The sequence below is a fragment of the Rhinoderma darwinii genome, chromosome 10 (assembly GCF_050947455.1).
Source record: "Rhinoderma darwinii isolate aRhiDar2 chromosome 10, aRhiDar2.hap1, whole genome shotgun sequence".
Lineage (NCBI taxonomy): Eukaryota > Metazoa > Chordata > Amphibia > Anura > Rhinodermatidae > Rhinoderma > Rhinoderma darwinii.
In genome coordinates this window covers 25,914,998-25,929,611 of record NC_134696.1, presented here as the reverse complement: position 1 = coordinate 25,929,611, position 14,614 = coordinate 25,914,998, and the positions used below count along the sequence as shown (strand labels likewise).

Below are 14,614 nucleotides of genomic sequence, written 5' to 3'. Positions count from 1 at the left end.
TGAAGACAGAATCCCTGTGTCCTGCTTCGCGCCCCACTAGACATAACACATTGTATACGTTTTGCCGTATGTTACTTTGGCCACAAATATATAATAAATCAGTTTTTATAATTCTCAAAAAAGTGAATATTTGATGTGTACACGTGACCTTTTGTCTAACCGTTGTGCCCCAGTTGTTCTGAAATACAGTATCTGTAGTTCTGGCAATATCGTAATGAAGCAGGAGGTCCAGGATGAACATGCCTTGCCCCCTAACTTTATAGGAAAGGGTCATATAAGATATTATTTTGAGCATATTTTCTATATTGCTAATATATATCTTGCACTTCATTATATAGGGACGAGGGGCTCTCCAGGATATAGACCAGTTGTCTCTTTTTAAGCCTATTTGTAAATTTTGTGCATCTGTCAGGACTATACGTGAGATTGTCCCCGTGTTACGGAAAGCTCTGGCTGAGGCCCAGTCAGGAACACCCGGTGAGTACGACTGCACATTTATAGAAGTAAAGAAGGTTTGCATGATCATGATGTCTCTTGAAGTATATCTCTTCTTAGACAGATGCTCTAGAGATATGTAAAAGAAAATCCCTTAAAGGGGTTGTCTGGTTTTAAAAACCCATTTAGTCAAAGGTAAAAGCAGCTAAAAGGGATGTCTCTAGCTCTGGAGGACCAGGCATGTCCTGCATTGCACAGATAGTGAATTGATTTCAATGGAAACTGTGTAATACTTCATCTCCCCTGTGGTCGTGCTGCAGGAGAATTGAACACTTGCTGTAGAGTTCATCACAGATTACAGCTGATCACTTGTAGCAGCCAGATCCCCTCTCATTAATTTATTTTCTTACTGCTCTCAGCCAATCAGTTCTCTCAGAGTTGTTAATTGGCTAAAGAGCGAAGATGAGTAGGGATTTCCTCAGACTGGTCTGCCGTTGGGTTCCGTTCAGTAAGTATGGAGAAGTAGTGTACAGCTTACAGCGTCAGCAAAAATTTGCAGCAAAATTACACTTTTTAATAAATGCGCCCTAAAATGTAGAATATCATGTAGTGAATTACGATAGATCGGGGTAAGAACGTGTTAACCTAATTCTTACTTTATTTGTAGTATGACAAGAATGACCTGTGTTGTTTTTGTTTTTTTGTTCTTCCCTCCTCAGGCCCTGTATTTGTAGAATTTCCTATAGACATTCTGTATCCATATCATATCATCCAAAAGGAGTTGGCCCCCAAAGGAGCTCCAAAAGGAATTGTGGGAAAAATTATCAACTTGTAAGTGAACTATATGCTGCACTTTTCATGGAGTGATGAACAAATGTGTGGAGGAGTAGGGCAACTAGAGGTGGTATTAGAGCTCTGTTCACACTTGTTTAATGCGTAGTCAGGTTTATTGTCTTTTTTTCTTTTATCCTATTTTTGTGCGGGGCAACCATCAACCAGAAGTCGTCTCTCTGAAGTCCTCATTGACCTTTATGGTTATTTATATATGTATATTTATATACAGGGTGATTCAAAAGGATGGTGCCAAATTATAGCCTCAGTATTCATAACCGAGAGAACATAGCACAAATATATTCACATGAATGGACACACTCTCTAGCCAAGTTTTATCCATACACTACAAATGTTCAAGGTGATTTCCAATGGTGACACGGTAGATGTCTAGGCGGTATTCCAGTTCTGTCCAGACGCGTGCCAGCACCTCCTCGGATATGGACTCCACTGTTTCAGTGATGCGTTGTCTCAGGTCATTCAGATCCTGTGGCTGCGGGGGCAGATACACTGAGTCCTTCATGTAGCCCCACAGAAAGAAGTCGCAGGGTGTTCAATCTGGCGATCGTGGAGGCCAGCGTTTCTGGCGCGGCCAATCCAACGTTTCGGTAGAGTTTCATTCAGGTATCGGTGAACATCCAAATGGAAATGTGAAGGTGCACCATCCTACCTGATAAACTACGTTTGGCAGATCTTCATCTATCCGTGGCATAAGTCATTCCTTTAACGTGTCCAGGTAGGAGTGGCCAGTGACGGTATCCGCGTCAAGAAAGAATTGCTTCACCCAACGCGAAATGCAGTTTCTACGCGGAGCACGTTTAACAAATTTATTCTGAAAGTTTCGCTGTCCTGTCACATCAGACCCCGTTGTTCCAAATTCCAACACACAAAAATCTTTTTCTTGCTTCGATGTCGCCATCTTACCTCACCCTATGTAAGCACATGTTAAATTTGGCTCTGAAAATGAAAGCTGCGCTGTGATTGGTTGCTATGGGAAACTAAGCCACTTTTGCTTTGATTTTCAGCCACTGCCCATTTACCACTGATGTTACTTTAACTACAGGCCTTTACTTTGCACCATCCTTTTTGTTTCACGCTGTAGATCTCCTCACCGGATTCAGGTCACTCGGTCAAATGCTGGGAGTATAAGTGGTCAACTCTGAGAAATATAGTCCTAATCAAGAGTGTAAAGAGTTGTGATCGGCGCCTCTATTTTTGGTGGCATTCAGAGGTGCTTTCACAGGACCCATGAGGGGGAATAAAATTGTGCCACGCTCACATGGCGTGTTAGGCCTTGTTCACACGGCGTGTATTTGACGCAGTTTACGCTCCCAAAAATGCTTGCTTTAAGCTTTTCATTGACATCAATGGAAAATACATTGTAGTGCATACGACACGTTTTTTTTACACGTGCGTTTAAAAAAGCGTCTGGTGAATTCTTGGCACGTAAAATGCCCCAAAAACGTGCCTAATTCCCATAGTCAATGGGAGTCTTAATAACGCGCACAAAATGCGTAAAAAACACCTGTATTTTAAAAAGCGCTTTACAAAAACGCTAGCGGTTTTGACGCGTTTACACGTTGTTTTTTTTAGCGCCGTCTGAACAAGGCATTATGGAAATATTCTCCTCTCGAAGCCTATTCTAGTGGAGGCACAACATGGCGGTACATGGAGTACCTTCGAGTAGATTTGTTGTGCACTGTATACACCACAGTAAGCGTCCATGCACAGGGCTTAAAGGGGTTGTGGGAAGACCGAAAATTATTAGCCTTGCACTTGCTGCAGTATGTGGGTACACTCACTAATATACATTCCGGTCCCCGTCGCACTGATTGAGATCTTAATAGATTTTTATAGCGCTGCCGGGGGACCGGAAGTCTAGTGGCAGTGTCTTCCTTCATGACGACACAACACTTCGCCATGTGACCGGCCCCGCTGTACTCTATGTAATCGTTGTACTACTGCCACAGCGATTACATAGAGTACAGTGGGGCTCGTCACATGACGAAAAGTCGGGTCGTCATGAAGAAAGACACTGCCACTAGACGTCCGGTCCCCCGGCAGCGCTATAAAAATCAATTAAAATCTCATAATCAGGGAGACCGGAATGTATATTAGTGAGTGTATCACATACTGCAGGGACTACACTGCTAATAATTTTCACTCCCCACATAACCCCTTTAACATATTCTAGTATTGGCGCAGCACAACCATTGCGGAAAAATGGCATATTATTGAATGCAGCTTTTTCACGGTTTTGCAGCCATTGTTTTGTTTTTTATACAAGTGATGGTAGAAAACGTTCTTCTATTCCTGTTTCATGGCGAGGATTGAGGCAATATTACTGAAGATACTAATTTTGTTTTGCTCTCCCCCCTATTAGGTACTTGCAGAATCACCTGAATAACTTGTTTGCTGGGGCCTGGGAGTCCAGAGATACGTCACCTCTTCCCGTCTCCATCCCTAAGGCCACTGCTGAGCAGGTCTGATAGTTAGTGCCTCTACTAAATACTTCCTTGAAGGGGGTGAATAGTCCTGCAGTCATTTATTTTGTATTGATGAATTGGATGTAATGAATGTAGGACACTCTTTACAAAATTATTATTACTTTGTCAAAGAAGCCCAATTCAATCCGCATGAAAGGTGTGTGTGTGTGTGTGTGTGTGTGTGTGTGTGTGTGTGTGTGTGTATATATATATATATATGTGTATGTGTATATGTGTGTTTTTACACTTATCGAAGGGCTCGTCCACAGGTAGCCAAATTGCTGCGTATTTTCTGTCCGGAATTGCAGACGGAAAATACGCTGCAGAATACAGTAGCCGCAAAGTGGGTGAGATTTAACAAGTGTCATCCACACGCTGCGTAAAATTTCCGAGCAGAAATTGACCTGCGGTGCGTATTTTTCATACCGCACCATGTCCATTCCTGCTGCGGAAAGTGACTGAATTGCTGCGTTTTTCAGAGGAGAGAAAACACAGCAAAATCTGCACCATTTTCTACAATAAAATATGCAAGAAATGGTGCGATTTTTCCGCAGCGGAATGTTTGCTAGTTTTTGCGGAATTGCTGCAGAAATTTTCTGCAGCTAATTCCGTTACGTGTGAACAAGCCCTAAGATGTTTGGCCGTCGGCCAATGACTGTTCCTCACGAACCCCTTCTAATCGGCTAATCTCAATAGGGAGAGGAGAGTAAGCTGCTGCCAGACACCTCTGGGGGCGACTTATCTCCCCTGATAACAAAAGGATCGGACATGTTGAAATCCAACAGCTCAATCCTTCTCTCCGCCGACGTCAGGGGAAAGTCAGGAGGCCCTCATGCACATTAGGTGGCCGGCTGATCCCGCCGAAATTGGCAGGTTCAGCCGACATTAATCGAAAGTGTATGGCCACCTTTAGTGTTTTATCTAACACTGTGATGGAGATGGGCAGCAGAGGGCCCTGTGCAAAAACAGTGGATTGGCCCCTTGCTTTCCAGCGGTTAATTTGATGAGAGCGGGATACTAATCATAGAGCATTACTCTCCAAAAATCCATCAATGGTGTTCTGATCCACCAAGTGTGTAAAACATTAGCCAGGTCCTCACACTAGTATTTTTATTTTAAGATAGAATGATCAGTGAAATTTTTCTTGTTTGTGGTCGAGCGCATCTTTTATGCAGACTTAAAAATTCCCGTTTGTCGGCAGTAAATCCACTTGTGTAAAAAAGGCGTCTGCCTATCGTTTGTATTGGAAACGGCATGAGAGGAGGAAAGACAATCGATCGCATTCACAAAAAACAGCCGATTATTGTAATATATAGGTCGCCTTATACTATTCAAGACCAAACGTGTTTCTTTTTGTCTTGCAGATCCAGCAGTGTGTGGAGTTGTTGAGTCGCGCTAAGAAGCCGGTCTTTATATTGGGCAGTCAGACTACTCTACCCCCCACAACCGTTGACCAGCTCCGGTACTGTAGTTTAATGCTGTATGGCTAAGCATGTGTACAGGGGATGTTTGGTCTGTTTTGAGCCGTGACTAGCCAGTCCCCCCCCCCCCCCCCCTCATGCACCCTACAAAATATTAAGATTTCATATGAAAGTCCAACACTGAAAAATAAATATAGTAGGAAATGATGCCAGTAAATGCGTGTGGTGTCTTCTCTCTAAGGAAATGTTTCCATCCATTCTAAAATTTAAGACCGATAATAATATTCTTCAATAATGCAGCATTTCACTGTAAACTACAAATATTTTTGGAATGACACTTTTTATTTTTTAAATTTTTCTTTTAGGAAGGCTTTGGAATCTTTGGGTATTCCGTGTTTCTTGGGTGGAATGGCCAGAGGCATGCTGGGAAGGGACAGTCCCATCCACATTCGTCAGAACCGTCGGGATGCTCTTAAGGAGGCTGATTTGGTGATACTGGCTGGTAAGGAGCTTCTAAATGAAGTGATAAATTACTTTTAAGTGTCTTACTGGTTTACCGTGGTGGACACTGGATGGGCAAGACCGTACCAGTAGCCCCTCCGTAGCTATGGTGATTGTCAGCAGGTTATCTCCCTCTATAAAAATAACATGCCAAACAAGCATGGTGGGGAAGGTCTGGAAAGATGGCCACCGACCAAACTTTTGTTCTGTCAAGAGTCACATTATGTGTCAGGCTAGCTTTATATCAGCAGGAAAGGGTGACAGTCCTTATGTCTTTCCTGCACCCTCAGACACTCCTAGCCAACTGATCTCCTGTAATTGGCCGATCTGATTTTCTGAAGATTGCTTTTACATTTTCGAAGATTAGTCCATGCCGGAGCCGTCTTGGCACAGCCATTTAACTGCCTACATACACCGATCACTCATAACAATAAAACCTCTGACAGGTGAAGTGAATAACATTGATGAACTCGTTACAATGGAGTCTGACAAGGGGGGGGGGGGGGGGGGTATTAGGCAGCATGAGAACAGTCAGTTCTTGAAGTTAATGTGTTGGAATCAGGAAAAATGGGCAGGTGTAAGGATCTGAGCGACTTTTACAAGGGCCAAATTGTGATCGCTGGACGATGGATTCAGAGCATCTCCAAAACAGCAGGACTTGTGGCGCGTTCCCGGTATACAGTGGTTAGTACCTACCAAAAAAGGTTCAAGGAAGGACATACGGTCAACCACGAATAGGATCATGGGCACCCAAGGCTCATTGATGTGCGTGGGGAGTGGAGGCTAGCCCATCTGGTCCGATCATACAGAAGAACTACTGTAGCCCAAATTGCTGAAAAAGTTACTGCTGTCTATGATAGGAAGTTGTCCGAACACACAGAGCATCGCCGCTTGCTGCATTTGTGGCTGCGTAGCTGCAGACTGGTCAGAGTGCCCGTGCTGACCCCTGGACACCGCCGAAAGCTCCTACAATGGGCAAGTGATTGTCAGAACTGGACCTTGGAGAAATGGAAGAAGGCGGCCTGGTCTGATGAATCACATTTTCTTTTACATTATGTGGATTTCAGGTTCATGTGCGTTTCTTACCTGGGAAGGTGATGCACCAGGATGCACTATGGGAAGTAGACAAGCCGGCGATGGCAGTGTGATGCTCTGTGCAATGTTCTGCCGGAATCCTTGGGTCCTGACATTCATATGGATGTTACGATGACACACGACACATTGTTGCAGACCAAGTACACCCCTTTTGGACAGCGGTATTCCCTAATGGCAGTGGCCTATTTCAGCAGGATAATGCCCCTGCCACACTGCAAAAATTTGTTCAGGAATGGTTTGAGGAACGTGACAAAGAGTTCAAAGTTAAGGCCTAAAAATTCCTCAGATCTCCGTCCGATTTTTGGGATATGCTGGAAATCACGTCTGATCCATGGAGGCCGCACCTCACAACTTACAGGATCTGCTGCTAACGTCTTGGTGCCAGATACCACAGGAGCCTTCAGAAGTCTTGTGGAGTCCATGCCTCGACGTGTCAGAGCTGTTTTGGCGGCACGAGTAGGACTTACACAATATTAGGCCGGTGGTTGTAATGTTATGGCTAAATGGTGTATATAACCATGCACGTTTAAATAATCTGGACTTGCATTCTTCGAGAAAGATGTTTTGGTGTCTCAGGCCCCATGCACACGACAGCAAAAAACCTCCGTTTTTGCTGACCGCAATTGCGGTCCGCAAAAACGGAGCCATTCACTTTCATTGAACACTGACACCTTTCCGTAGCACTACGGAAGGGTGTCAGTGCCGTGGAAATGTTCCGGGAATTATGGAACATGTCCGTTCTTTCGCATTTTGCGGCCTGTGCTCCCATACTTTGTATGGGAGCACGGCCCGAAAATGCGGCTGTCAGTCAGCGGCCGGCCGTGCCCACAATCGCGGGCCGTGATTGCGGGCACGGTCGTGTGCATGGGGCCTAAGGGCTTCTAATGTCTACATGTAACTATTTGTATTTGAATACTTTCTTCTTAAAAATGTTGCAGTCATATTTAATAATTAGGACAAGGCTGACCATATGAATGGGCTTCTCTAGCTTCTAGGATAGCGTTATATGACTCCCATTGAACTCAATATGATATCTGTATTCAGTGCGCGCGCTCCTAAGTTTCCACCAGTGGTTGCTTCAGGAACACAAAATGTTATCGTTTAACTTTATGGCTGTGTGAAGTAAAGCAGGACATTTGGAGCTCTGTACTAGAAAAACAGAGCTCCAACCCCTATAAAGATGAGTTCTTCCAAGTACTACTATCCTCATCATTCTCTGTTTTTACTCCTTTTTAGGCACAGTGTGTGATTTTCGCCTTTCCTACGGGCGTGTGTTGAACAGACGTAGTAAGATCATAGCGGTGAACAGAGATCGTTCTCAGCTCTTCAAGAACTCTGATATGTTTTGGAAGCCGACTGTTGCTATTCAAGGTCAATTTCCTAAGTGACTTTTATTTTTTCAGGTTTTTTTGTGTCATTTCTATCTTATTGTTGCATTTGCCATTTACGCTATGCGCAAAACCCAGTTCTAGTATAGAAATAACTAAATTCAGACCATGTTTTTCTCTTCTAGGGGATGCGGGTTCATTCATATTCAGTCTTTCAGAAGGACTCCGGGGCTACACATGTCCCTCAGACTGGAAAGAAGGTCTTAAAGCCGGAGACGTATCTAAAGAGAAGGCAAACGAGTAATGTATTAATCTTGTGCCTCCATTGTACTGTAGATGGGAATGATGTTATTCCATTTGCAGTTCTGTCCCTTTCTGGCAACTTTTCTCACTACTGGATGACGGCAGACATTTTTATGGAACCAATGTTGACCTGAGAACTTTAATATTTTCTGGTTTGGTTTCTTAGAGGCGTAAAATTATTTGACAAGAGGTTAACAATTGTTCTTGTGTTCTTTTTTTTTTTCTTTTTTTAAATGATCATCCTTTAGGCAAAAAGCTGACGAGAAAACTGACCGGCATCTAAATCCTCTGAAAGTTCTGCATCTGGTAGAAGAAGCTTTACCGGAAGACAGTATCATTGTAGCAGATGGTGGAGACTTTGTGGGCAGCGCCGCTTACATCCTTCGCCCAAGGGGACCCCTGCGCTGGCTGGATCCAGGTAAATCTAATAAAAGAGTCTGACATCACATTATATTCGCCTCAGTGATCCACCGGCGTCTTTTCGAGGTTGCCATTTTTTTCAATTAGTTTCTTGCTAGGATTATGATCTCTTACTTGTTAATATGGAGGGAGCTCACTGCATAAGGATTTATCCAACTCCTATTGAACTCTATAATAAATATGCAGCGAGCGGCAGAAATAATGGTATCCTTTTAAGTCCGCTTTTCTTGAACGGTCAAGCCCCCCCCCCTTACTTGGATGCGTCTATGGTCTCTTTCACATCCTGTAAGGCTGAGTTCACACTGCCATCAGAGGCCTCCAGCGGCAGTTTTATGATATATGTCAAAAAGAACAGAGAAGCAGGCAGCGCTATTCTTCCCCTCAGAATCATGGACAGCACGACCGAACCCAGACAGACCCCCATTATAGTCAATGAGGTCCGTTTGGTGCCGCTGGTGTCTGTCATGTGATAGATCCGGCACCGTCATCATTCCTTCCATTATAATGGAAACCATGATGATGGTGTGAACAGAGCGTAAGGACCTTTTACACAGGGCAATCATCCGGTAAACATAATGCTCGTTCTCTATCATTGCGCTGGTTAAACAGGGCAAAGGTCAGCCGATGAAACGCTCGTTGATCGGCTGATCGTATAAGTTCCGCAGCTTAAAAATATTATCATTACCGGCAGCACATCTCCCTGTGTAAACAGGGAGACGTACTGCCGACATGATAGCAATGTATGGGGACGAGTGATCAGAGTAACGAGCGCTCGTCCCGATACATAGATCCTTGTGACAGGAGCAAACGAGCGCCGATCAACGAGCTGTCTCATTGATCGGTGCTCGTTGTTACGGCCAAAATTGTCCGATGTAAAAGGACCCAAAGTATCCCAGGTCTGACTCCCAATGCATTTGTTATGAATGACTACCACTGTTGTGGATAAGCAGGCCATAGGTTGTTGAGAAATATCCACCGTTAGGAAATGCCAAATTGTTATTGTTTTATGAGTTGGTCTTTTATTCTCCTCCTCATAGTGCCAGGTATGGTGAACCTGACAGAATGTAGACCGTAGGTTGTTGGTCTAATTTTGAGGTGTTGAAAGCCCTGACCCCATTTGCAATGATCATTGTGGATCAGGAACTTTCTACCAATTCTGGAGGATGTTTGTAATGCGGGGGGGGGGGGGGGGGGGAGGTTTTACGTTCATCTGATATGTTCGCAATCATAGGAAGTTATGATGTAATCATTTGGCGCTACCTGGAGCAATATGCATTTCCCAGGAGAGGGTCCAAGAATAGAAAGGGACATCTATGCAGTATTTGGTTTTTGGAATTTCAATTTCTCAATTTCCAGAAGTGCTATGCCTTTGACATCCTAGGAATATTGCAAGATCCTTTGTGAGCTTAGGCCTCCTGACATGTGATCATTAAGGAATTGAAAAATGTCCTCCTGATACTTGACTCCTGTCATTTCCAATTCGATCAGGTGCTCCTTAGCAATAGCTGCTGTCTGCCACTAAAGAGCAACTAACAGAACTATATTAAGTCCTTTAGTGTACAGGAAGGGTGTGAAAACTGTTCTTTAATATCTTCTATGCTGAGATCTGATCACTTAAAGTTACAGGCCCAAAAGCCTGAGGCTGCACTACTGACGATGACATTGTAATTCCTGTCAGGTGCGGTGTTGTCATGGTGATCTGGTGTGGAGTCAAATTGACAAATACAACAATATGTAACTCTTACCTGGCTTGAATAGTATCAAATATGTGTGGACAGCGGTGTGGCTGAATGAGTTATCTATTTTTGTTTTAGGTGCTTTTGGCACTTTGGGAGTTGGAGGAGGATTTGCCTTAGGAGCCAAACTTTGTCGACCAGAATCGGAGGTAATACCGCTTCTATTGGACCTAATGGGGTTTTTGTTTTCATGCCTAAATAACCTACTTTATTAGTATTATTATTTTGTTTGTTAAGGTTTGGGTTGTATTTGGAGACGGCTCGTTGGGATACAGCATTGTAGAATATGACACATACATTCGTCATAAGGTAAGATCCACACCTACCCTTTGCATTATATAAGGGATACATGGCTGCCGATCCCCAGCTCTAGGGCATTGATTATTAGTTAAAGGGGTTATTCGCCTTGCCAAAATAAAACCCGACCCTGTTTCATAATATCCAATCTTTTGCCTGACTTTTGTTCAAAATGTTATCTCTTTCAAAAATTGCTATTTCCCAATATTTGCGCATTTATTTTCGCCCACCGTTTCTTCTAATAGGGCGGTCCTATTTAGATGTGCTTTGCCTGAAAACTACAATTCCCATGAGCCCTCTCTGCCTCTCTCTCGCTTTCTCTACCCCTTCTTCCAGTGATTGATCTCCGCCCTGTTGCTCTGTGCTACCCTCCTGCCATAGCCCACCTCTGATCTCGCCACTCGAAGGCCAGTACAGCACTTTGCAATCCTTCTGTTCATGTTCCAAGTGCTCTACATTTTAGGAAAAACAGCTCTGCAATTTAGGCGGACCATCTCTGACATTGCGTTAATGGGGCGTTTCAAACCGCGAAGGCAGAGTATCTTGTCATGTGATGTTTCGTTAGGGGGGATAAAGTAGGGGAAATTTCACCTGATCAGTGACGATTTGTTTCCTAGACACTTGGAATTATGGGAAAGCGTCGCATGGTGATAACAGAATTAGCATTTTAGTAAGGGTTATAACTTTGGAAGATTGAGTGATTTAAAGAGAGTTTTTCAAACCATTTTATTTAATTTTTTTATCCCCACTGCATCTCCCCAGACATGGCTCCTCTTCCACTAGCGATCAGTGCAAACTTTAGGGAAAGTTGTCATACGCTGCTGCCCTCTCACGCTCTGCATTGCTCTTATCCCTCTGCTCCCTCTTCTACTGTCTGTAGTTTATGAAGAAGAGGGGTTAGATCGTGTAGTAACAAGACTGCAGGATCAGACTACACAAAGGTTTGTTTGTAGTCTGTAACCATAGAGACGCATAGACCTGCATAGGAGCTGTATACACAGATATTTTTATGTAAGACAATATACAAGAGTGGTTAATTTTTTTAGTTTGCATACATTGGAACAATGAATTATTTATTTTTTTTTAACGTATACATACCCTTTAAAGAAATAAAGCTAGTATTAGCTGACTACCATTGTGGCTGTAAAGCTTAATATATTCTCTGTTGCCTTTCAGACTCCCATCATTGCTGTTGTTGGAAATGATGCCTGCTGGAGCCAGATCTCTCGAGAGCAAGTGCCTATGTTGGGGAGCAATGTTGCATGTGGTCTGGCATATAATGGTAAGACGTGGTGGAGTCTTGTATTCCTGGCGCTATTCTAATCCAGCAAATCAATGATGCATTATAGCCTATGTTGTTTCTTCTTCCAGTGCTTGAACCAAACCATCTAATATTATTCTATTTGAAATTGCACACATCCTCCTGCTTGTTCAGTGTCTGCAGTAAAGGGGGTTTTACACAGGACGATTATCGTGCAGATGAGCGTTCATATAACACTTGTTGGCAATAATTGAAATCAATGGGTCTGTCTGCTGTGCGTGATTTCCACCCACAGCACATGGATGAGATTCAAGTTCGTGTGAATGGGCCCCAACTGTACCAGGATCAAAGTAAGCTGTTAGGGGGTGTGTCTGTTGACAATTTTGCTGACTGTTTCCAATAACAACCAGCAGAACTTTGGATACAGCTCTGAACTATAATACAGTCTTTAACTCGGGATCAGTACAAGATAAGAAATGCTAATTATTGACAAAGTTAATTAACTTTTTGAGCAGATTAATTCTATATGTAAAGCGACGTGGACATATAGCCTTTAAATATTTTACCCTAAAATATTATAAAACCAATAAGCCCATTAATTCAAATGACCATAAATACATAAGTATGTTTCACTTATTTAATTTCTGTGCAGATTACCATGTTGTGGCAGATGGCTTTGGAGGTAAAGGTTTCCTGGTCACTCGGCAAGATGAAGACAGAATAGCTGACATCATCAAGGATGCCCAAGACGCGGCTAAGAAAGGGAAAGCCGCATTGATCAATGTCCTGATAGGAAAAACAAATTTCCGAGATGGCTCGATCTCAGTGTAAACCTGTTATTGGTGGAACAGCTGTATCCAAATACTAAACCTATATGAATAAGCAAACTCCCTGAGCCCATTATTAGATCCTCTACAAGATATTGAAGCTATTCCTTACACGATATTGATAATTCTAGCAATTGTGAGCATCTAGAATTGGCTCAAATAGAGGTTAGCATATTATATGTAGGTTTCAAGTGAATATCTACCTTTTAACATTATGTTGTTTTAATGTCTAAAATTCTGTACTGATTCGTTTCTTAATATATCTTTATAGCGGTCAGATGTCTGTTTTCTCTGATACAGAGCTCTAAATCTCCTGCATAGATGTGGATTTAAAACCTAACATTTGGACTTTCTGCAGCCACCACTAGGGGGAGCTCAGGAGCTTTCCACATACTGTTTGGTCATTGAGTTAAATTTCTAACAGTATGCAGTAAGCTCCCCCTAGTGGCGGCAGGAAGCTGGAATGTTATGTTTTAAATCTATGTCTATACAGGGGTTTTGGATCTCCGTATCAGGCAAACAAAGCTCCAACCACTGTAAGGATATATAAGAGAATTTTTTAGTGCAGATGATTTTATCCTAAAAGAAAAACATGAATTGCAAAGCAAATATAAGTTACTGAGTTGTCTTCATCGATCAGATTGATACTCTGACTTTTATCCGCTCTCTTTTGTTGTGGGAAAGCCTGGTGACTACCAATGTGGCTGCCATTACAGCTCACACAGAGATTGTCTGCGCCATTCCGGAGTGTGGGAAAGCTGGGTGTAAGCTTCAGTGAAAACTGTAAGCGTATGTTTACATGTGGCGGATTTGTTACAGAAATTTCTGCAACTGAAAAAAAATCTGTCCCATATATCCGAATAGGGTTTGTTAAAAAAAAAAACATGCGCACGTTGCTGAAACCGCCCCATTGAATGTACGGAAAGGATTTACTGTGTGTAAACTCGCCCTCATTTTGCCCGTACTAGCCGTCTTCCAATTCTTCCAGGTACAGCTAGCAAGGGGTTGTCTTCTTTAGACAATCCCTTTTTGTTAGAAGAATCCCAGACTATGAGCCGATCACAGGGTGTCCCACTGTTTAATTGTCCTGCAGCGCCACCACAGGGAAAGTTAGGCCTTAGCAGAAAAAACCAGAAATGATCCAGCGATAGTGATATCAAAAATGGGAAAAAACTAGGTTTCCGCTTTATTGAGATGCAAGCTGTCAGAGCTTGGAATGGAACATCAGGAGGAAAAACAGACTCGATACAGCCATGACTAAGAGCACAGCCTAAGTGCTTGAAACGCGTAGGCTAATCTATTGCCGCATCACCACTTTGTTTTTCCTCCTGATGTTCCATTCCAAGCTCTGACAGCTTGCATCTCAATAAAGCGGAAACCTAGTTTTTTCCCATTTTTGATATCACTATCGCTGGATCATTTCTGGTTTTTTCTGCTATTGCTGCCGTGTGCCGTCGCGGCTGACCCGGGCGATTACCAACACAGGAGTGTCAGATCGGTGAGCTGGAGGTTTCCTCCCATTTCCCTTTTCCTTCTATACTACTACTAAAGTTAGGCCTTACATAGTTCTCATTGAAATTAACAGCTGTCTGTGTAACGCACAGACTTGTCGGGTCCTCCAGAGTGAGAGACGCTCTTTATAGTTGCTCTAGCTAATACATGAGGCTCCTGAA

At 43.1% G+C, this 14,614-nt stretch overlaps 1 protein-coding gene across 2 annotated transcripts in view; it reads left to right on the top strand.

Moving 5' to 3' along the window:
* HACL2 (2-hydroxyacyl-CoA lyase 2) overlaps positions 1–14,071 on the top strand; it is a 33,041-nt gene extending 18,970 nt beyond the window's left edge. For both annotated transcript variants that reach the window (XM_075839554.1, XM_075839553.1), the window contains exons 5-16: positions 339–477; positions 1,155–1,266; positions 3,650–3,749; positions 5,117–5,214; positions 5,539–5,675; positions 8,006–8,140; positions 8,283–8,397; positions 8,649–8,818; positions 10,635–10,705; positions 10,794–10,865; positions 12,030–12,135; positions 12,767–14,071. In XM_075839554.1, coding sequence (XP_075695669.1) covers positions 339–477; positions 1,155–1,266; positions 3,650–3,749; positions 5,117–5,214; positions 5,539–5,675; positions 8,006–8,140; positions 8,283–8,397; positions 8,649–8,818; positions 10,635–10,705; positions 10,794–10,865; positions 12,030–12,135; positions 12,767–12,945 — 1,434 coding nt within the window. In that variant the 3' untranslated portion in view covers positions 12,946–14,071. The remainder of the gene's footprint in view (positions 1–338; positions 478–1,154; positions 1,267–3,649; positions 3,750–5,116; positions 5,215–5,538; positions 5,676–8,005; positions 8,141–8,282; positions 8,398–8,648; positions 8,819–10,634; positions 10,706–10,793; positions 10,866–12,029; positions 12,136–12,766) is intronic.
* The last annotated feature ends 543 nt before the right edge of the window (positions 14,072–14,614 follow it).